This window comes from Hylobates moloch, unplaced genomic scaffold, assembly GCF_009828535.3.
Source record: "Hylobates moloch isolate HMO894 unplaced genomic scaffold, HMol_V3 SCAFFOLD_17, whole genome shotgun sequence".
In the NCBI taxonomy this organism is placed as follows: Eukaryota; Metazoa; Chordata; class Mammalia; order Primates; family Hylobatidae; genus Hylobates; species Hylobates moloch.
In genome coordinates, this window is record NW_026652292.1 from 79,290,042 (window position 1) to 79,312,502 (window position 22,461).

At 53.6% G+C, this 22,461-nt stretch overlaps 1 protein-coding gene across 4 annotated transcripts in view; it reads right to left on the reverse strand.

Annotated features, from left to right (window-relative positions):
• Nucleotides 1-11,423: 11,423 nt before the first annotated feature.
• The window catches only part of AFAP1 (actin filament associated protein 1), a 175,988-nt gene continuing 164,950 nt past the window's right edge, over nucleotides 11,424-22,461 (reverse strand). For all 4 annotated transcript variants that reach the window (XM_032135443.2, XM_058430237.1, XM_032135441.2 and 1 more), the window contains 3 exons: nucleotides 20,848-21,038; nucleotides 16,974-17,138; nucleotides 11,424-12,021 (listed from right to left, as the gene is read on the reverse strand). In XM_032135443.2, the coding sequence (XP_031991334.1) occupies nucleotides 11,995-12,021; nucleotides 16,974-17,138; nucleotides 20,848-21,038 (383 nt within the window). In that variant the 3' untranslated portion in view covers nucleotides 11,424-11,994. The remainder of the gene's footprint in view (nucleotides 12,022-16,973; nucleotides 17,139-20,847; nucleotides 21,039-22,461) is intronic.

A 22,461-nucleotide genomic window follows, 5' to 3' on the forward strand; every position in this document is an offset into this window, starting at 1 on the left:
ATGTGCCCGTGGGAGGCCTGCTTCACTTTGCAATCCGCCATAGCCAGAAGCCCAAGTCCTTCTCCATATCCTCTCCATGACTTATAATTACATGTTTAATAGCAAGGCCACTGGCTTCACATCCACCTCCATCCCTAGCCGGCCTTCCCCAGCTACCCTGGCCAGGCAGGGCTGACTGTTTTGTTTCCCACGGTGTCTCCAGCACCTCAGTCTTGGTAGGTGTTCAGTGAATACTTCCTGGATTAATAAGTGAATGAATGATTAGTCAGAGAAAATGGGACAGTCTCTAAAGTTGAAAAGATAACCCACAGAGAAAGGATTTCAGCTCAATTAAAGTCTTACGGGTGTCGTGGGATATGTCATGGATCAGTACATGCCCAATACTTGACGAGTGTAAAACAGACCTTGGGCCGGGCGCCGTGGCTCATGCCTGTAATCCCAGCATTTTGGGAGGCTGAAGCGGGTGGATCACCTGAGATCCGGGGTTCGAGATCAGCCTGACCAACATGGAGAAACCTGTCTCTACTAAAAATACAAAATTAGCCGGGCGTGGTGGCAGGTGCTCGTAATCCAGCTACTCCAGAGGCTGAGGCAGGAGAATGGCTTGAACCCAGGAGGCGGAGGTTGCTGTGAGCTGAGATCATACCATTGCACTTCAGCCTGGGCAACAAGAGTGAAAGTCCGTCTAAAAAGAAAAAAAAAGACAGACCTTGAACGCTCGGCCGGTGAGCTGACTCACGGAAAGCACCTGGAACAAAGCCTGGCACAGAGCAGACGCCGTGAGAGGATCCGCCGCTGCTGCTGTGGTTAAATTAGCATTTCTGAAAAGCTTCCTGGGCCAAGCCAGTGCTAGACAGCAACAATGCAGATACAGGCAGCCAGTGCCTGCCCCCAAAGAGCTCCCAGTCTCTGGGAATGTGAAACAGGCTTAAAACCAGGGGTAATATCATAGGAAAAGTGCAAGGGAAGGGTTCTTCTGATGGATTCATCCAGAGCGATGGGACCTGAAAGTATTGTGCATATTGATTATAGAAGAAGCAGACCTGTGTAGGGAGAGAAGCATCAGAACATGCACCTGTGCAAGGAGAGAGAGAGAGAGAGGCGTTGGGACACACACCTGTGCAGGGAGAGAAGCATCAGAACACACACCTGTGCAGGTAGAGAGAGGCGTTGGGACACACACCTGTGCAGGGAAGGAGGTGATATGGTTTGGCTGTGTCCCCATCCAAATCTCAACTTGAATTATATCTCCCAGAATTCCCATGCATTGTGGGAGGGACCCAGGGGGAGGTAATTGAATCATGGGGGCTGGTCTTTCCCGTTATTCTCGTGATAGTGAGTAAGTCTCACGATACCCGGAGGGTCTATCAAGGGTTCCCGCTTTTGCTGCTTCCTCATTTTCTCTTGCTGCCGCCATGATTCTGAGGCCTCCCCAGCCGTGTGCAACTGTAAGTCCAGTTAAGCCTTTATTTTCTTCCCAGTCTGGGGTATGTCTTTATCAGCAGTGTGAAAACAAACTAATACAGGAGGAATCTGGCCAGGCAGCTGTGCAGCACACTTGGGAAGCAGGGCTGTCCCGGTAAAAGCAAAAAAGGAGGGGGACACACAGTGAATCCTGGCAATGCATCCCCCGAGGGTAATGCCAACCAGGAGCATTACCCCCGTTTCATGGGCAGTGTCCGGAGAGCTCCGAGACAGTGCGGGAGGGGAGCTGCTGTGCACACGGCCCTGGGCAGGAAAACTGTCAGGCCCAAGAGGAAGGTGAGGAGGTTGGGAGGGGAAGTGTCACTCTTTCCACTGTTTCTTTAACATGGAGGACCACCTGGTCTGGTCCTCCCCAAGGTGCCTCATTATAGGTGGGATGCAAAGGCCCACGGGCACCATGGGAGCAGTGGTCTGCGCAGCGCAGTGAGTCCCACCGACCGTAAAGGCCCAGACGCCTCTCCCAGGAGGCACAGGGCTGGTAGGGTCAGAACCGTCCCCAAGGCGTCTAGATCTGCTGACAGACATGAGGCAGGAGGAGGCGCAGCTGTGGAGGGTGGAAGGAGAGAGGTAAAGCCGGGCTGGTGAACGCGGCTGCAGACGTGGCCCTCATCCCCAGGGAATGGGGAGTACGCCAGGAACATGATCAGATTTGTGTTTTAGAAACTGCCAAGGGCTTCCCTGCGAGGCTGGGTCACCCTGGAGAGACTGGGGCAGTGAGGTGGGTAGGGGACCAGGAGCCTGGACCTGGGAATGGCGGTGGGGATGGGAGAGTGGACAGAGGCTGGAGATGAGGAGGCGGCGGGCTGAGCGGGACTCGGCTGACCTCGGTGAGGGAGAGGATGTTGAAGGCTGACTCCCAGGTGGCCAGGGCCTGGCTGGGGGTGGCAGGGAGGCCAGCAGGGGCAGGAGGGTGGGGGCTGGAGAGGCAGGTAGATGGGGAGTTCTGTGTTGGGCAGTGGCAAGGGGAGGGGACCTGCAGATGCCTGGCTTGGGGTGAAGGAAGAGAGGGGTCTGGGTGGACGCAGGCAGGAGCCTGGCCTCACTGGACTTCTTGGGGTGTGCCTAGCAATGGGGTTTTACTGTGAGGTTGCACCTGGGAGTTGGGGAAACCCACTAAAGCCAACAGCCCAGGCCCCACACCAGCTCCCATCCCAGGCCGGCTTATGCCCGCCCTGCAGGCCTCACCCCTGCTTCCCCGGCTCCTGTTCTCTCTGCCCTCTGCCCACAGCCTTGGTCTCCTGCCCTCAACAGCCACCCCAGTTCCCAAATGCCTTCCCTCCTGTTGGGCAGCGCCGTGATGGCAGCTCAGGCTTGCACAGCCCAGGGCCGCCTCGCAGCTCAGCATCAGGGCTTAAAGAAGGAGCTGAGTTCATTGTCGATTCTGGATATTAGCCCTTTGTCAGATGAGTAGGCTGCGAAAATTTTCTCCCATTCTGTAGGTTGCCTGTTCACTCTGATGGTAGTTTCTTTTGCTGTGCAGAAGCTCTGTAGTTTAATTAGATCCCATTTGTCAATTTTGGCTTTTGTTGCCATTGCTTTTGGTGTTTTAGACATGAAGTCCTTGCCCACGCCTATGTCCCGAATGGTATTGCCTAGGTTTTCTTCTAGGGTTTTTATGGTTTTAGGTCTAACATGTAAGTCTTTAATCCATCTTGAATTAATTTTTGTATAAGGTGTAAGGAAGGGATCCAGTTTCAGCTTTCTACATATGGCTAGCCAGTTTTCCCAGCACCATTTATTAAATAGGGAATCCTTTCCCCATTGCTTGTTTTTGTCAGGTTTGTCAAAGATCACATAGTTGTAGATATGCGGCATTATTTCTGAGGGCTCTGTTCTGTTCCATTGATCTATGTCTCTGTTGTGGTACCAGTACCATGCTGTTATGGTTACTGTAGCCTTGTAGTATAGTTTGAAGTCAGGTAGCGTGATGCCTCCAGCTTTGTTCTTTTGGCTTAGGATTGACTTGGCAATGTGGGCTCTTTTTTGGTTCCATATGAACTTTAAAGTAGTTTTTTCCAATTCTGTGAAGAAAGTCATTGGTAGCTTGATGGGGATGGCATTGAATCTATAAATTACCTTGGGCAGTATGGCCATTTTCACGATATTGATTCTTCCAACCCATGAACATGGAATGTTCTTCCATTTGTTTGTATCCTCTTTTATTTCATTGAGCAGTGGTTTGTAGGGACATGGATGAAACTGGAAAACATCGTTCTCAGTAAACTATCGCAAGGACAAAAAACCAAACACCGCATGTTCTCACTCATAGGTGGGAATTGAACAATGAGAACTCATGGACACAGGAAGGGGAACGTCACACTCCGGGGACTGTTGTGGGGTGGGGGGAGGGGGGAGGGATAGCATTAGGAGATATACCTAATGCTAAATGACGAGTTAATGGGTGCAGCAAACCAACCTGGCACATGGATACATATGTAACAGACCTGCACATTGTGCACATGTACCTTAAAACCTAAAGTATAATAATTAAAATAAAATAAATAAAGGAAAAAAAAGAAAAAAAGGAGCTGTGCCTTGCGGTCACCTTCCTGGGAAGGGGCAATTGGTGTGTGGCTCCGGATGGGTTCTGTCGCCTGCATGGCTCAGCAGGAGCCCCCCAGTGAAGCCCTGGGAATGGATGAGACCGTCCTGGCAGTGGGGGGCCAGGAGTGGGGGTCGAGGGAGCCATGCTGAGGGTGTCAGAGGGTAGGGGCTGGGAGAGCGGGGGCTCTGCCTGGGGGGGATGCCAGGGCCCCACTGACTTCCCCGCACCTCCTCTGGGGGGCCGCCAGAGCGCTGTTTTACACGTGTGAAGGTCACACTAGAACGTTCTCAGCACAGAGAAGGTGCTCCGTAAATGTTTGCTGAGTGAATAAATGTGCTCTCTTGCTCTAAATGGTCATTGCCTGGCTGTGAACTCGAGGGCAGAGCAGGTGGAATTCATTTTTGTGTTCTGGGGCCTGACAGCTAGAAGGGGCTTGGGAATCATTTGTGTAGTGATTTTCAGAATAATGTCAGGGCCTAAAACTGTAACAGCAAAATGCAGCGCCTGCTTCCCCAGCTCCTCCTTCTGGGGTTGGCGGGTCAGGACCCGTGGAGGGAGGGAGCCCGGTGACCCCAGGGGCCACGGCACCCACGGCATCGGCGGCTCCGCTGCTTTCCACAGCAGGCCCCAGCAGCTTTCTGCCTGCGCTTTGCTGTCAAACTTGTCTGTCACAGCTGTCCCGGGCAGTAGGTCCTGCACGAAGCTGCCCCGGGAGGAGTGGGGCAGCGGGAAGAGGCAGTTGTGCTGGCTCTTGGTCTTGCTCTGAGGCAGTCACTTCCCCTGGGGGCAGTCGGCTGTGTGCTGCCCTCCTGCTGCGACTTAGGATCTGACCCGAGGGCCAGAAGGTTGGCTTGGTCTGTGCACAATTATCAGGAAGGTCCTGAGCGCTGTGCCTGAGAGCAGGGTGGCAGCAGGGCTGTCATCCCAGTGCCTTCGGGAACTGCGCCGAGGAGCCGGGCCGCATCCCGCGTGGGGTGACTCGCACCTGCCCGTCGGGGCCAGGCTCGTGTTGGGTATTTCACGCGGCTCCCTGAATTCTCAGAACAGCCTGCGAGTTGTCATTATCTGTCCTATGGGAGCGCAGGCAGGATGTAGGCCTGAGACGGGCTGGTGCCGAGGTCCGCGTCCTTTCCACAGGACCGGGGCGTTTGGAAACATCCCTTCAATTAACCTTCAGGTACGGCGAGGCCCTACCGTCGCTGACAAGCTAGTTTGTTAAGGTTCTCGGTAGGACTGGTCATGCCACGCCACACCACACCACACCAAGCCATGCCAGGCCACACAGGGAAGTGCAGGCCAGCTGAGAGGCGGGGGAGCAAGGGGAAAGCATGGGCAAAGCCAGGAACCTTTGCTGTGGTTTCTGCAGGAAAGAACAGCTGAGGCCAGGGAAGAGGGCTTGAGGCTGGGTGGCCTGAATCACTTCTGTGGGCTCCTGACATCGGCTGTGTCTTGTGGTCTGCTGGGGTGATTAGGCCGGGGTGTAGTGGGCTGGAGTGTGAGAGCTCCAAGCCCCCGATAGTGAGGTGGGTGGGTGTGGCTCTGGACTGCTTGGTTTTTCTGTAAGGTGTGCTCCAGGCTAGGGGTCACTACCTCTAGGAACTGGCCAGCCCTGGGAGGGGCCATCCCTCCACGGTCAGCAAGGTGTCCAATGTTAAAGCATCAGGAAAAAAAGACGTTATGGGCAGCCCTCCGAGGCAGAGAGGTCAGTGCCCCAAGGAAGGAGGCAGCGGCTCAGCTGTGAGGATCCCCTGCCCTCAGAGAGGGTTCTAGATGCACCAGACCCTCTGAGTGCAGGGGAGGGTCTGAACGTGCCATCTCCGTCCCCTGTGCAGGAGGTGGGTACGCCTGACCCCTTCCTTCGTCCCTGCCAGGTCTCCTGCCCTACTTTCCAATCGGTCCCTTTGTATGAAAGGATAGCCACTTCTAACAGCCTCGTAAAACAGATGAAGTTTCCATCATAAAATTTCTGGATCACAGACATCAGCTCATGTTTTCCCTGCTTCCCATTAAGGAGCTGGGCTCCTGATTTATGTTCTCGAGGCTTTGTGTCACCTGTTCCTGAAATTATAACTCACATGATGAATATCGCCGAGCACTCTCCATGGTGTTAAAAAGCAAAGCCAGGAGTCCCGGTGTCCTCTCGCTAAGTTTGAAAGGGAATTAGAGGCCCTTCCTTTCCATTTGGCAGCCTACCAGGGCATGACCTCTGTTCAAAAGCCAACAAGGAGCACTACTTTAAAAATGGCCTATTAAAAGCTTTAACCGGACTCTCCCGGCAAGACTAATCACCCACCAGGGAACAATTAATGGTGCAGCAGGGGACACTCAGCCTTCTCGGACGCTGCCTGGGAGGACACGCTGCTCACAGCGTTAAAGGGCAGGCTGAGGGCGCCTGGAAAATGACTTCTCTCCTTGCAGAACTCCTATTTAAACATGAGAGCCTAGCTCAAATAAATAACCCCCACTCCTCTGCAAAAACCCCACCCAACAGCCTCAAACTTAGCAGCTCTGTGATTCCAGAAATCTGCATACAGTCCTCTACACAAAAGGCACACCCAGGATCTCTTTCCGTGTCGTCTTGCCTGGAGCAAGCTTCCTGAGGGCAGGAGTTGTAGCTGACCCATTTCTATTTCTAGCACCTGGCAGAGAGTCGGCCTCACAGCAGGTGTGCAACATGTCTCTTAAACTGGATGTTCAGGTCTGTGGACTCGAAGCTACTTTTTAATACAAACCACGGCTCCATCTGCCTACGTCCTCCCTCCATGTGTCACTCCTGACCCCTCTCTCCCCCGTAGGTGGCCAAATGTCAGCGAGAGACCCCCACCCACCTGACAGCAAGGACTTCAGGAAAAGCAGCCACTTCTCAGTCTGCAGCACACACCAAGGGCAGTCAAGACACCAGGGCTGGGGGAGAGAAGTTTATTCATACACAAAGGGGCACGCCAAGGGCGCCAGTCTAGGGTTACACCACGTGAAACGGTAGAAAATTCAACCAGGAAAGCAGGAAATTCCGTGAAGCTAACTACAAAGTGGGGCGAGTGGACTGAAAACTAGGATCTTCCTTGCAAGTTTCTTTTCATAAAATTTTTACTTTATGAATTAAATACATTGAGAAACAGTGAAAATATATTTACAGTCATTTAAAATGGGCACTACCAACATATTTAATTTAAAAAAATCTTTGCTGTTTCTTTGCCTGTTTCTTTCAAAGAGAATTTTAAATATGACTTTAGCTTTTAAAAAATACAATAAGGAAATAATTACATTCTTAATATGAAAACATTTTACAACGTACCGCCATGGTCAATTAATTCTGAATATCATTTAAAAGTTGATGTTAAAATTTAAAGTGAATATTTCCTTGTTAGAAAATCAAAAAGATTATCTCATGAAAAACCCCTTTGGGTCCTAAGAATTATGATCTGAAGATCTCCTTCTGAAACTGTCTTCCATGGCTACACTAAAAAGACCCGGTAATACTTGTGCACGGTGAAGTGGAGATTTTCTGGAAGACCAAAGCCGGAACTGTCATGAACTAGGGGCGAAAGGATGCGTCTGACGCCCACCGCTTCCTAGGTGCAGTTTCTCTTCTTTTACAGATGATCACCGCCCTGCTAAGGCTTGGGGACTCAGAATAGAGGTGGCTTTGCTTTTTCCGCCGTGCTGTGCCACGTGTTTATGGCAGGAACATTTTGGTTTCATTTTAGTTTATTTCACAGTATGAACCCAGCCCGTCATGGGGATAAGAAGACAGTGACAACCAGGAAAAAATGAATTATCCTCCTTCAAACTATTCATGAACTTGAAGTTACTGTTCCCATTAGAAAATTATTTTAGGAAAAGTAAGAGGAAGGCAATAGTTTAACATTTAAATATTGCCACGACCTTTATGTAAGCTGCAGGGCACCCTGGAGCCCTGCCTGGAGACCTCCAGTGCTGTGCCCCCAGAGGAGGCTGTTTCAAGGATGGACAGCCACCTGACTGCAGGGGCCACCTGTGAGCTCAGGGTGTCGGCCCCGCCCTGCGGCATGAGGTGCCTTTCTCTGTATGGCAGTCGCCAGCCACACTACAGGCTGCCCATCCTTGGATGGTGTCTGATGACATGAGTTCCATGCATGAACAGAGCACCTCACCTGGGTAGCAAAGTCTGTGGGCAAAATTTACATCCCCTCCAAATAGTGGGTGAGTAGAATTAACAGCCTTCTTGGAAAGGTGAGGTGTGGCCACAAACAAGGGAGCTTTGCCCACAACCCTACACCTAACCCCAGCTTCAACGCTGCCCTTTGAGTCCCGTGCACAAACGCCCGATTGTGGCCATAATGACAATGAACCTCAAACTCCTTCCTGGGGGTGGCCTCCAGAGCTGAGGACACACTTTTTGAAATAGACTTTTCAAAAGGAGTAATCTCCACCTTTTAGGGTAGTTTTTGTCTATTTAGAAATGGCCAGTAATAACTCTGGGACAAGTAAGATACGGGGAAGGTTAAGCCTGGCCATGCCAGGGCACAGGCACAGAGGGGCGAGATGGGACTTGGTAAACCGCCGCCCGCCAGCCCCAAGGGAAGGTCTCAAGGCCCCATGGACAGTGGCCCGTGCTCCTGGGGCGAGTCTGGCGCCTGGGGTGACTCAGCAGACCCACACTGGTTACCCTGCAACCGCCGCGGACTCTGGAAGCCGAGGGAGGGAGCTACCGGCCTTGCAGACAGATGGGCCTCGCCCCAGTTCCCCCCAGATTCTGGAAAGAGGGAGCCATGGACCATGCCTGTGCCCAGGTCAGGGGGACCCTCTAATCTGATAGTTGTTTCTATGAAAAAATTTGGTCAGTGGCTTAACATTATAAAAATATATAAATGGAGGTTGAAGGCTGATGATACCTTAACAAAATAGAGCCAGGAGCAGAGCCCTCAAGAGTGACACTGTGGCTCAAGGTTAGAATGGAAGGAGCCCTGAGCCCCGCAGGGGTCGGCCCCTCACCTGGCCCGTCCTCCAGCCAGCTCCATCGCGTGGCCACCACATTCCTCGCAATGCGGTCGGCACCCTAGTACAGGCGGCTAGCCCCCTGTGAACACGACGATCTGCTAAGTACCAGTGACAATGCAGAGAAATCTGGCTTCTCCGGGGACCCTGGCCTGCCTGTCGGGCCTCTTGCCCCCAGCCTGGCTTTGTTATGAAATCGGACACATTCGCTGCTGCCACAGAGGCAAGGGGTGCTTGTTCCTGGGGCATGTTTTGGGAGGGGAATAAAATGACGTGACTGTCAATTCTGGCAAGATGGCTCATGTGTGTCTAATATGTACAGATAGATATAAATTAAAAACTATATTTATTTGAACATATACAAATAAATAACTTATTCTGAAGTAAATGCTTTAAACTTTCTGATCAAATGGGAAATTTCAAGGGAGTATCTGCCATCGAAGGAATCCAATGTCAGGCCCCTCCAGGGCACCCACTTTGAACGGCTCCTTGGGACCACGATGAGATTCGTTAAAGTTTGCCGCCTCTTTTAAAAGGCTTAGCGTTGTGGAAGTGAATTACAAACCTGGGTTTTTAAAACAAAATATGCATGCTGGGAGTTGAGCACCAATCAGCTATGCCCTTGGGCAAGTCCCTGCTAAGGTCCCCGGGCCTCCTTGCCTGGTGAGGAAGCTGGTGGGTGACAGCTAAGGCCCATGTGACACTGTGTGCTGCTCACGCTTCACCTGCCAGCTTGATGCTGCCCACCTGTGCTGGGCCAGGACCGAGCCTTCAGGCTGGCCATCTCCCCCTTCTCTTACTAACCACCAAAACCTTGCACAGTTAGTTCTCTTCGGCAAAGCAGGCTGCCAATCAGAGTGGCCCAAGAGCCTCAACTGGGGAAACTATTTGACCCGAAGGCAGCAAAAATCTATGGAGGAGCAAACTTTTTTCCCTTGATAGAAAATTCATTGTGTGTGATACGAAGTGGCCCCAGCTGCCTGCAATGGTGGGGAGTGACCACCGGAGGGAGGGCTCCTCTATGGCAATGCAGCGGACGGCCCTGAGGCGTGTGGCGTCCCCGCCCGACCTGCCTGGATGTCCTAGTGGGAAGCTGGCGTCACGGATGCTGGTGTGATGGGTCTCCACGGACTGGGCCGGGAGGCACGTGCATCAGGGGGAAGGCCGGCTGACGGCTCAGGAACCCAAAACCGTTCCCGGCAGATGGCTTTGCAATCAACTCAAGTTCAGGTGGACTCAAGCAGCTTCCAATTCGTGTCGTGAAACTTTCTTACACACAGGAGACCGCTTTCCCACTCCAGTAATCCCACGTGGCCCTTGCGGGCCTCAAGCGCCACAACCTTAAATGTGAATCCTAAAACTGTAAAGTCCCACGCACCACACGGCTGGCGCTCTGAAAGGATGTCGGGGGGGAAATAAAGGAGTCAGTGCTCTCCTGCCGTGTCTTCCTCTGTGTGATAAAGGATATTCTGGACGGTGGACAGAGGGCTTGCACCAAGTAAGTGTGGCACCTCTATATTCTACGCTCAGGGAAGGGGCGGCCGCTGCTGGGACTGGCCTCCGTGAATCTGCCTGCGGAGCCTTTCAGGGGTGATTTATTTCGTCATCAGTGACTGCATCTTTCCGCACTGGAGAATTCCTGACAGCGGCCTCTGGGAGACCAAGAAGTTAATCTGATTTTTAAACCCAGGGGGTAGATACCAGCTCAAACTATGAACTCTTTTTTTCCTTTATGCCTTAGGCATCTGAATTCTCCAAGAAATATTGCACAGAAGGCAAGCAAGAAAGCTGGGAAAGAGGCCCTACCTGCACCCACCCCACTCAGGAGAGGCAGCACGGCCAGGCCCACCAACACATTAGTGGTTTAACTTGACAAGCTTTAACTTGACAAGCTGGAGGAAGGGAGGGGCAGGAGGCCCTGGAATTCCTGCCTTTTGCTCTAAGATGTTATAGTTCCATGAGGGAACAAGGCCCTGGAATTCCTGCCTCTTGCTCTAAGGTGTTAATAGTTCTATAAGGGAACAAGTTCCGGAACTTGCTTCCCTTTCAAAGGACTGCCCTGGCCCCACGCAGCAGTAAACATCCTGTACAGCGGCGAGGAGCCAGCCCCTGCCCCCGGAGGCTCCTGGTGTGAGGAGCACCTGCCGGCTCCGACGTGGATTAAGGGCTGGGGATGCTAGCCCAAGGGGGAGGAGGGCGCCCTGTTAGTGAAGTATTAAAACCCTCTGCTACCTGTCAAAAGCAGCACAAATAATAAAATAAGGAACCTCTGAAAAATCCTTAGATCTAAGTGTGACACACAACAAAAAGACATTCTTAAAAAACAGGTTAAGAAGAATGGCAGCTTTTCATGTCTTGGTGACAAAAGCATCTGTCCAAAAAAATAATAATAAAAGGTAAAAAATGTTTCACAGCACAATTTTCTCATGCCTTTACCTCTGATGATGAGGGGGACGGGCACGTGGAGAGGGTACGCCGAGACACAAAGTCCACGTCAGGACTGCGTAAGCCCCTGGCCCTCCTGGTGGGCGTGCAAGGCGAGCCCAGTGCCCACGCGCCAGCCACACTCATGCCCGGGGCAGCCAGGGATCCAAGCTCTTCCCCGTCGAATCCAAGTTTTCGCCTGGGGTCATGGAACCATCCGTCCTCAGTCCGGGGCTGGGATGGAATCGGTGAAAGCAATGGCTTAACTGGTTAGAAAGATGTCACTTTGCCTGATAGCATCCTTTCAAACACCTCTCCATCACTTTTTTTGTTTTTTAACAAAGTCGGGAACCAAAGTCTTACATCTTTTTTAAAGGCGCCAGCATACAGTAGAAAGAATACAAGTGGGCCTGGGTGAGAGGCACTGGCCTCAGAGCTCGGTCATGGAGCCTCTGGAGTCGCGCAGCTGCGGCCACTCTGGGCAGAGCTTCCTGCCGTCACACAGATGAGGACACGGGCAAGGGGATGTGCAGTCTCTGAGGCTGGAGCGGTGCTGCTGTCCCCTATGTCCCGTTCTTCAATTCCCATTCCTAGAGGAAAGGAGAGTCTTGTAAGTTGACAGGGCAAGAGGATCAGGCTGGGACAAGCCACACCACCATCCACATTCAACTCAGAGTGGGTGGGTGCTCGCCTACTGCAGAAAACTCAACAGAATCAATGACCGATGACCCGGCAATTCCACTGCTAGGTATTTACCTATCAGAATGGAGAGCACGGTCTCCAGCAGATACCACACACCCTGTTCACTGCAGCATGACTCACACCAGCCAGGAGGTGGAGAAAACCCAGTGTCCACCGACGGACAGACACATAAAACGTGGTGAGTACAGACAACACCACGTATTCAGCCTGAAAAGGGAAGGACGTTCCGACACACGCTGCAACCTGGATGAACCTTGAGGACATGATCAGAAACAGGCCGGTGACAAAAGGATAAATCCTGTATCCCTGGGGGACCTGGAGAAGTCTAACAAGGACAGAAAGTGGGCCGGGCGCAGTGGCTCACGGCTGGAATCCCAGCACTGTGGGAGGCAGACAGGAGGATGGCATGAGGCTAGGAGTTTGAGACCAGCCCAGGCAACATAGCGAGACCTCATCTCTATTTCAAAAAATATAAAAACAAGGTAGTGGGTATCAAGGGCTAGGGTGGGGGAATGGGGAGTCAGTGTTTAATGGAGACAGAGCTTTAGTTTGGGAAGATGAGAAAGTTCTGGAGAAGGATGGCAGCGATGGCTGTGCAACAATGGGAATGTGCTTAATGCCACTGAACTGTAGACTTAAAAATGCTTAAAATGTCAATTTTACGTCGTGTTTATTTTACTGTAATAGAAAAATGTTTTTTAAGTGGGTGGATGCTTGAATCCAGTCAGCAGAGCAGCTGGACTGGTTCCATCCACAGGCCCCGAGTGCTGGCTGCAGATGGCTGTGGTCTACGCAGTGCCAGCACTGTGAGAGCAGGGACAGTGGGCACTGGGCATGGCTGTGTCTGCTCTGACGACAGTCCTGCAAGGTGGACAGTACTCCCACTCCATAAGTGAGCAGACAGGTAGGTGCGGGGCTCATGCCTGGAATCCCAGCATTTGGAGAGGCTGAGTGAGGTGGGAGGATTGCGTGAGGCCAGGAGTTCAAGACCAGCCTGAGCAACTTAGGGAGACCCCAACTCTACAAAAATTACAAAAATTAGCTGGGTGTGGTGGCGCACACCCGTAGTCCCAGCTACTCGGTAGGCTGAGGCGAGAGGATTGCTTGAGCCCAGGAGTTTGAGGCTGCAGTGAGCCTTGATCGCCACTGCACTCGAGCCTGGCCAACAGAGCAAGACCCTGTCTCAAGCAATTGATAAAGAGACAGAGGCTTAGTGACTTGCCTTAGGTCCAAAGTGATGAAGCTGGGCCCCAAAACCACTTGTTCCATAGCAAAGGCCTCCCATCTCCACTCTGCCCTGCTGCCTCCCAACAGGCCACACTCTGGCTTTCGTATCTGCTTCTCTCTACACACACCCATGCCCGTTCTCCACCTGATGTCACCTGGTCAGCCTCATGCATCCTGAGGACCAGGCTTCGGTGATTCCCCCCCACCCTGTGCCCCTTCCTGTCCTGACTCCGGGAGGCAATGCTCCCATCTTCTGTGCAGTTTCTGTGCTTTTCAACAAGCCATGTCACAGCAATAGATGTGCCTGCCCCCACCCTACTGGACACGCGCCCTCCATACTCTTCCTCACCTCTTCCTTTCCATCCACTCATCTCTGGGTCCTCAGCACCCAGTGCAGCTGCACAGAGGCAGAACACTGGGCTACTCATGGTCTCCGGAGCTACGTGGATTTGAAATGGGGCTTTGCCGTGGGATTGAGTTCCAGAAAAAGGAGGCAAGAGCAGACCCAGGTCAGAGCAGCGGCAGACACCATGCAGGACAGAGGCCCTCAGTTCCCTGGCATGGATGGCTCTGGAGGACAGCAGAAGGCACAGACGCCAGGGCCAGACCTTCTGCGCCTCAGCCACTGAGGGGCCTTGGAGAGGCTGCTTCATCTCTCTGAGCCTTGGTACAACGTGAGTCCCACCAAAGACTTCAAAGCACGATTGGGAAGATCAAAGGAGAAAGGGTCTGTGAAAGCCCCAACCACAGCACCCGGCACACCACGAGCCTGGCCACCAAAGAGGGGCTTTCTTCTCTGCGCCCGGTGACCCTGCGCCAGGATGCAGATGCCTGACTCCCACTATTTCCAGGGGATCATTCACTGGGTCATGAGTACACTGCATGTCTCTGCATGCTGCATACAATTAACTTCTCACCTTTGCTAAATCAAAAGCTCAAGTTCAACTCATAGTTAAATGCACAACACTAGCAAATCTGGCAGAAATAAACACCAAACCACAACGCTGCCAAAACCATGTTGAGGCACTCTCAGACTCTCGGTGGAAGTGTTCTGCACGGGGGAGGATCGTTAGCTGGGTACGCCTCACGCCTTCTCGTCCCTTCAGCAGCCTCCCTGGGACAGCTACATGGGCCACTAAGCAGAGAAGGTGCCCAGGGGACAACGTCACGAGGTCGGTGCTCAAGGCAGTCCTCTGTTGTACAGATCCCCCGTTTGGTCGCAGGCAGTGGGGGTTTGAGGAGGGAGGACCCCACGTTACCTCCACATGTGTTTAGCAAACAAGCCGAGGAAGCAGTAACATTTCCAAGCCCAGGTCACACTGGCCACAGAATAAGCAACAGGATGAGAACCTGTAGAGTCCGCTTAACTCAGAGCAGGGCAGGAAACAATCTCCAGGTGAATGTGTCACAAGAGGCAGGGGCACGAAACCTGGAGCAGCCCAGCGCCTGCCCCTCTGCCCCTCCCAGAGCGGAGCCACAGTTTCCATGCCTGGATGGCCCTTGGCACACGTCCTGCCCAGACGAAGGGAAGGGAAACCTGGCCTGAGCTGTGCCTGGTAGGTGGTTCTGAGCCAGGAAGCCCTGAGGCGTGGGACTGGAAGCCGTCGGACTTTCCAGAACCCTCTCTCATGCTCAGTGCTCCTCACTGAGAGGTGGAAGGTATTTCCGGAATACCGCAGCTGGGATAGCGCTTCCCACATCTGGAATACGTCAGACCCCTTGTCCCCAGAAAAAGGCGGGAGGCAGATGAGACCAAGTTTACAATGCCCAGATGCATTCATGTTCTCAGGGTCTACAGGCCCCACCACCATCCCCACTTCCAGCCGGGGCTCCCTTGTCACTGTTCTCAGAAATCCTGGGAAACCCTGCTCAGTCCGTCCCCTTCTGACTTCTGCACAAGATTCTCAGCTGCAGGGATGAGAGCGGCTTCTGCTATTTTCTGGACCTGTGAGTGGGGACCCATCTGGACAGCTGGCTGTGCATCCGAGGTGGCCCAGGATCACTCACTTCCCATTCACCGAGAGGGAGCAGAAGGGAGTGGGGTGGGGCCCGAACCTCTGAATGACAGAAGCACACACGGTGATGGGAGCCCTTTTGAGGGTCGGGACCACAGAATTTTCAGTCCAATTTCTTTGATGATAAACCAAATAGATGAAGTACATTTACAGCATCTCTCATCTGCGAGTCCTAAGTGGGGCATCATCGGGCAGCTCAATTCTAAACATCCCCCAGGCAAAACATATGCCTCCATCAGCGAGCCCAGTGGTCACCAGCTGAGAACACCTGGTAAATACTAAGAAAAGCAATGGCGATGACAGCCAGCCATTCCTCCCTTCCCCAGACTCACCGACACACACGGTCTTCAGTATACGGATCTGCTATGGAGGACCGCTGTTCTGGGAGGCTGGGGACAACCATGTTTGTCAGGGGCCCTCCTGTGAGCACCCCAGAGAGCACAGCAGGTGGGCGGCACTCATATTCCCATCTCGCAGCAAACACCTATCCCCAGCCAACTCGGAGTGGGCTCCAAAAGCTGCAAAGAATGCCAAGCTGGGCGCAGTGGCTCACACCTGTAATCCCAGCACTTTGGGAGGTAGGAGGATCACTTGAGCCCAGGAGTTCGATACCAGCCTAGGTGATACTGCCAAACCTCATCTCTACAAAAAATACAATAAATTAGCTGGGCATAACGGTGTGCACCTGTAGTCCCAGCTACTTGGGAGGCTGAGGTGGAAGGATCACTTGAGCCCAGGAGGTCAAGGCTGTGGTGAGCTGTGATGGCACCACTATACTCAGCCTGGGCCACAGAGTGAGGCCCTGCCTCAAAAAAAAAAAAAAAGTTAATTCTGACAGTGAGAGGAACCCACAGAGCCCGTACAGGAGGACCCCCGTGTTCCAGACCCTCAGGGCGGGCCAAACCACACTCCTGTGGCTCCCCAGCCCACACCATCGCACCCCGTGCACTTCCACACACACAGCACTTTCCGCTGCTGCAGCCAGGACCTGTTTGCTTTGATCAACTACTGTGTTTTAAAAATTTCTGAGGTTTTAAAGTTTAGCATCAACACTTGATAGTGGCTAATCCCATGAGAAGACCGGAAGCTGCCCCAGGAGGGAGTAAACAGGTTCCTCCAAGGCCCTCAGAGCCTGATTCATGCAGCTGGCGGCGCTAGGGAGGGGGCTGCAGGAAAGCTTATTCCTGGACCCTTTTCTTTGTTTTTCTAAAGAATCACACATCTAAGTGCTGAAGAGGACTTCAGCGGTCGCCTGGTCTAATCTCCACCCCACCACTGAGAAAACGAGTCCAGAGGAGCCCAGGGCTTGCCTGCATCTGAGATGACCCTGGAGCCGACTGTTGGCACTGGGGCTAAAAGGTCAGCACCTTCAGGTCACTGTTCACCTTTGAGAACCCAGTGCCTAACAGAGGATCTGCAGGGTGGTGAGAACTCGATAAGCACCATTCCAAGATGCCTACTGAAGGCTGAATGCCCAGTGGATGGAGTAGGAAGAAGAATGGGCTCCCTATTCACACCTGAGAATGCTGGGAGCTTAAATTGCCTGCCCAGGACACCCGGACACCCCCAGACCAGTGCCCCCAGAAATCAGGGCTTACCTTGGCCTTCCGCAGCACGTGCCCTCGGCAGGGGGAGCCGCCCGGGGCCGCCTGGCTCTTCTTCAAGACAGCCGCGCTGTTCACCGGCACGGGGCCCTCGGTGTCACTGGTGTCACAGCTGGAGATGGGCGAGTTTTCCAGGGTCCGGTGCCTGAACACTGGAGACTTAACAGAGAGAGAGAACCCCGTGTGAGGTGCGGTTTCTGGGCCACTGGTATTCTCCAGCAGGAAAATGATTTATTTCAAGGAATAAATAAGTTTTGGAAATGGGCAAAAATAACAGCAGTAGCAGCAAGGACCGCCACGTGGTCAGTGCCTCACCCCCAGAGCGTCTCCCAGCATTCACGGCCAGGGGGCGGAGGCCCCGAGGGGCAGGTGGAGGCTCCAAGGGGTGCTCCGACTCCCGGCTGTGCCTGGGAAGCAGTGAGGGTGGGATTCCTGCCCGAGTCTTTTGCATTCAAAGCTGGGCTATTCCATGCAGCTGCTGCTGCCTCTAGCTGGTCCCTTTGTGCAGTGCTTTAAGGTTTTCAGAGCTTTTCTGGGGTCAGCACCCTAGAGATGCTCAGGTAGCAGAAAGCACCGGCACTCAGGGCAGCACTGGCTCCCGGGATACAGTCCCACTGCGGGGCTCGCTGGAGAAAAGCAGGCACCGTGAGCAGAGGCCAAGTGTTTGGGGCAGCTTCCGTATGCCAAAGGAGGAGGTGTTCGGGAAGGCTGAAAATAGAACAACAGGTGTCCTGAGCTGCCAAGGCCCCCATCGCTGGCTCTTCCACATGGGATCCCAAACTGCTCTCTGGGAAGACAACGCCACAGTCTGCCGAGCCTTCTCTCAAATGAAGTCTCCAAGGAAGAGATGCTTCCTAGGATTCCTGCCAAAATGTGTTATGTAAAAAATATTGCCCAGGGTATATGGAACATTGTTTTAGAAATGTTTCAATTACCATGAAAATGGGCAGCTCGGGGTCCCCTGCGGGCTTTACTGACCACAATCCCCAGGCAGCCAACTTGACCTATGCGGTGGCAGTCCCTGGCTGCCAGGGAGGGAGCTTGGGGTAGTGGTAAGTGAACACAACGGAATGATGATCAGGACATCTGTGTCTGGCAGAGGCCAGGCCAGGCTGTGAGTAAAGGGGCAGGTGACCCGAAGACCTGCATCTCAAGAGGGGTCCACCAAACAAGCCACTCTCCCGAGGACGCGGCCTGGGCTGCAGCGGTGCAGAGTACTTCCCCAGATGCTGGGACAGAGGATGGCACCAAGGACATCCTCAAAACAGAGGGGAAGTCGCAAAGCACAGTGGACTGGGAGGGGGAAGCGGAGGCCGCAAGGCAGGCCCGGGCCCCCAAAGGATACTTGGGACAAAGGAAAAGCAAGGTGGGGGTGGCGAGGCAGAAGCTGGAAAAGGGGCCAGAGGGAAGCTCGAGCCATGGGGGTGGAAGAACGTGAGCCACCACAGAAGAGTGGGCAGCTGTGCCAAAGGGCACTGGAAGCAGGGAGTGAGGGCTAACGTGTCCACTGGATGGGAATGCCGGGGGTCACCATGATGAAGGCAGGTGCAATGGGAAGCCACATCCAGAAAGTGAAGATGTAGTGGGGGCAGAGGACACTGCAAGCATGGATAACTGCTTCCAAAGTTCACCCTGGAAGGAAAGGCAAGAACGCAGGGCAAGGGGACAGTCACCAGGGGGAGCAGGAGGCCAGGCAGAACCTCCTTTTAAGGATGGATTCAACTAGAGAATCCTTAAATGCTTGGAAAAAGCTGACAGAAAAGCTGAAGATACAGGAGAAGGATCTTCCCAGGTGTCTGGAGGTCAGGAAGGGTGGGATCGAGGCGCTGCCCAGAGCCCAAGAAGCCCCAGTCCCTCCACTCAAACAGAACCAGAGGACGGCGGCAGGACAGCTCCTCAGAGCACTCTCGCCCCACCACCACCCTCCACGCAGGACGCAGGACAAGCAGCAAGGGGGACTATGTGCACTCCTGCCTCAGATCACAGACAGAGGTGCACAGGGCTCCATGAAGCAAGGGAAGACCCCTGCCCTGTCCCAGCCAATGCCTACAGCCTCACTGCCACTCTCACTGCACCTGACCCCACCATGCTCTTGTCCCCATTTATGCTGGATGAGGGGCTGGGGATGCCCGAGGCACCTCCTAGCCCTTGGATTCCAATTCCCCCTGCACTCCTCCTCCTCAGCCCTGCTTCACTGTTCTCCACACATCTGTCCGCATCTGACACCAACGTGTTTTATTGGTTTGCCTCCCTCACGAGAATATAAGCTCCATGAAACACGGATTCTCACCTATGTTGTTCACAACTGGAACCGTTTGTAGCACACAGAGGGAGCACAGAACGTGGGCTGGGCACGGTGGCCCCCGCCGGTAACCATAGTGACTCAGGAAGTGAGGTGGGAGGGTCATTTGAGCCCAGGAGTTCAAGAAGGAACACAGCATATGCACATGTGTGTACGTACACACACACACCTTTATATATTAGATAGTATGTATCTAGTATAAATATATAACTATTTTATATATAATATATAAATGAATGTATATGGTTTATGTAATATATAACAGTAATGTATATAATGATATCAACAAGCAATTGGATGAATGGAATGAATGAATGAACGCATGTATACGTTTGGAAGACGTGAATGAACGAACACAGGTGCTTCGGTGGGCATTGTGCCAAGGGCATCCACACACACTCCTATGCACTGGCCGTTATTATTTACAGATGAAAAAATCAGGGCCTAGAGAAGTCATTTCAAGCCCTGGCCTGTGTGACCCCAGAGCCACCTCTTGAACACCTGAAAGAACCGTGCACAAGTGGCTGGGTTTGTGGTGTGGGGACAGAGCAGTGACCTGGCTGCTTGCTCAGCTCTGCAGGCAGGAGGGAGGTTGTCCTCTGGGTTGGAGGTGATCCGTGGGGTGCCACAGGAGACTGGGGTGGGGATGGGGGAGGCTTGGAGGACAAGGAGAGAGTAAGGAAGAGCAGGCCGTGCGGGGGGTGCCCAGCGGGGGCCAGCAGGTGACTGAAACTCAGGGCTGCCATCAACCCATAAATGTGTAAATCTTCCCCACAAACCCGCCCAGGGCTCATATGGAGGAGCAGCGGTGGGTTCAACCAGGCTCAGCATTTTACCGAGGGGTTTGGAAAGAAGGACCTAGAAGGGGAGCGTTTGGGACGCAGTGGGTGGGGACCCAGGGGCGCCCACGGTGTTTCCGCTGGAACAGGGGCTGAAGTCCAGCCGTCCCTCACCAGCTGCCTGTTCTGTCTGCCCTGCAGGCGTGTTTACTCCTCTGGGCCCAGTGCCTCCCTCGCTCAACGGAAGTGACAGCATCCAAGTCCCAAGACAGGAGACTCAACAGAGTGACCAAGTGGAGAAGACATCTAAGTGCTCAGCGGTCTCAGCCAAATGAGTGAAGAGGAACGAGGACCCCACTCTGTTCTGTTCGATTCTAAGAGGACACAGACCACTTCATTCCAGTTTCCCCAGCACCTGGCTTAACTCTCAGACACGTTAGACGGTTTATAAGCACTGGCTCTAATGAACCGGCATCAAATTAGGACCTGGTTCAGAAGAGACACGAGGACTGGATCTGTTCTAAACAGACCGTGCAAAGGGGAAGGACATACACTCAGTGTTTCCACACCTTTTAACATTTCAGCGAGAGGTGAGAAAGCATGTCAGGAACACAGGCCCGGCTGATGAAAGTGTCTGCTGCTAACACATGAACTGTCTTCTGCTGGGCACGCTAAGGGGCCACAAGCAAGCTACGCCCCAGAGCCACCCCACATTCTCTCTGGGTGCACTGGCCCTCGGTCACGCAAGGCCGCGCCAGCCTCCGAGGTGAGCCAGAAGGACACGCACCTGTGGACTCGATGTCCCTGACTTGGGCTCGATGGCCAGCCCCAGGGTGACTCCGCCAGCCAGCGCTTTCTTCAGGCTCTCCTTGACCTCTGTCAGCTCCAGCTCCAGGCTGACTCGCTCCGCCTCCTTCTGCCGGCACTCCTCTTCCAGCTGCTTCAGCTTCTCCTCCAGGATCGCCTGCGGCTTCCTGCCTGGAATGCCCAGAAACGCCGTTTCTGTGCGGCAGGCACAGGTTCTCCAAACAACAGAGAAGGCACCTGGTCCCCGAGAAGAACTTCCACAAAACGTCTGAGGTCAAGCTCCCCTGACTTAGGTCCTCGCTGTGAAACTTAAATTCAGCAGTTCTCTAAGGGACCAGGGTCCTTCTCTAACCATTTCCCTTTGCTGCAGCTGTGAGGACTCGGACCAGGAAAGAGGAGATGCTGATGCTCAAAGGCCGGGAGCTCCTGGCTCTGGGCCTCAATGTACTCATTTTAAAACGCGGACCCTAAACTCCACAGTTCCCGAAGCTGCCACCTTCTTGGAGTGTGAACCCTGTCCTCCCCTAACGCTCCGCCGATCCTTCAGTCATCTTATTTGCGCCCGAGGCGATGAACAGTAGCACAGCTTGCATCTCTACTGGACATGGCAGACATTTCTTTAAGGCACGTTCACTTATTTTATTTGAGGTTTGCTGCAGTGACCTAAGATGCACCCACTGGGCAGATGAGAACACCAATCCCAAGAGGTGAACGGACTTGTGCCCAGGGCCTGGGCCGGTGGTGGCCGGCAGGCGAGGTTCTCTTTTTCAAAGCCAAAAGCACCCCTGGCCCTCCTGCATCTTCACTATCCTGTGAGCTGGGAACACGGGAGAGATGCTACTTCCGTCTCGTTAAACTCCATGCCCCGTCCCATTCTCTGGCACAGCCTCCTCCCGTAGGGTCAGCCTCAGGCTGCAGGCCACATCCTGGGCCTCCTATAGGGTCAGCCTGACCTGCCCTGCCAACACCTGCCTTCCCTCCTCTAAACTCCAAAAGCATTTCCCTTCATCAGATCACTGAGGCACAAAGTCCAGCAAGGCTGGAGCTGCTAACCACCTGCTGGGTGTGCGTCAGCTCCTCCCCGCACGGCGAGCCATGGGAAGGCCGCAGCTTCCTCTCTGGACCGCCCAGGCCTCTGAGGCATCTGAAGCCCCCGTCCCAGCCCAGGCTAGTACAATCTCAATCGAAGGAGCCAGTCTTACGCAGTCTAAGCACCAGGCTGGAAGGGAGGCCATGCGTATGTAAGCAGTGCCACCCCAGGCTCAGGAGCTGAGCACCAGCTCCCACCAGCAGGAATGCACACGCCTGGCCCAGGGGTGCTGCTTTGGCTGCAGACTCAGTTTCTGTGACTGCACCCTGACTTTCAGTCCCTCTCTGGTGTCTGTATTCCATTAGCCTGGCCTCTTCCCCGATGCATCCCAAGAGAGATGCTGCCTTGCTCTCGCCTGCACCTTCTCAAGAAATGAGGGGCCTCTTCTACCCTTGCCTGGACTTCTGAATATTACTGACCCCTGTGGGCTACCTCCGTGGAGAAATCCAGCTGATCCCTCCTACCCAGTGACCAGAATCTACTGAGCCCTGCGGATACAGGGGC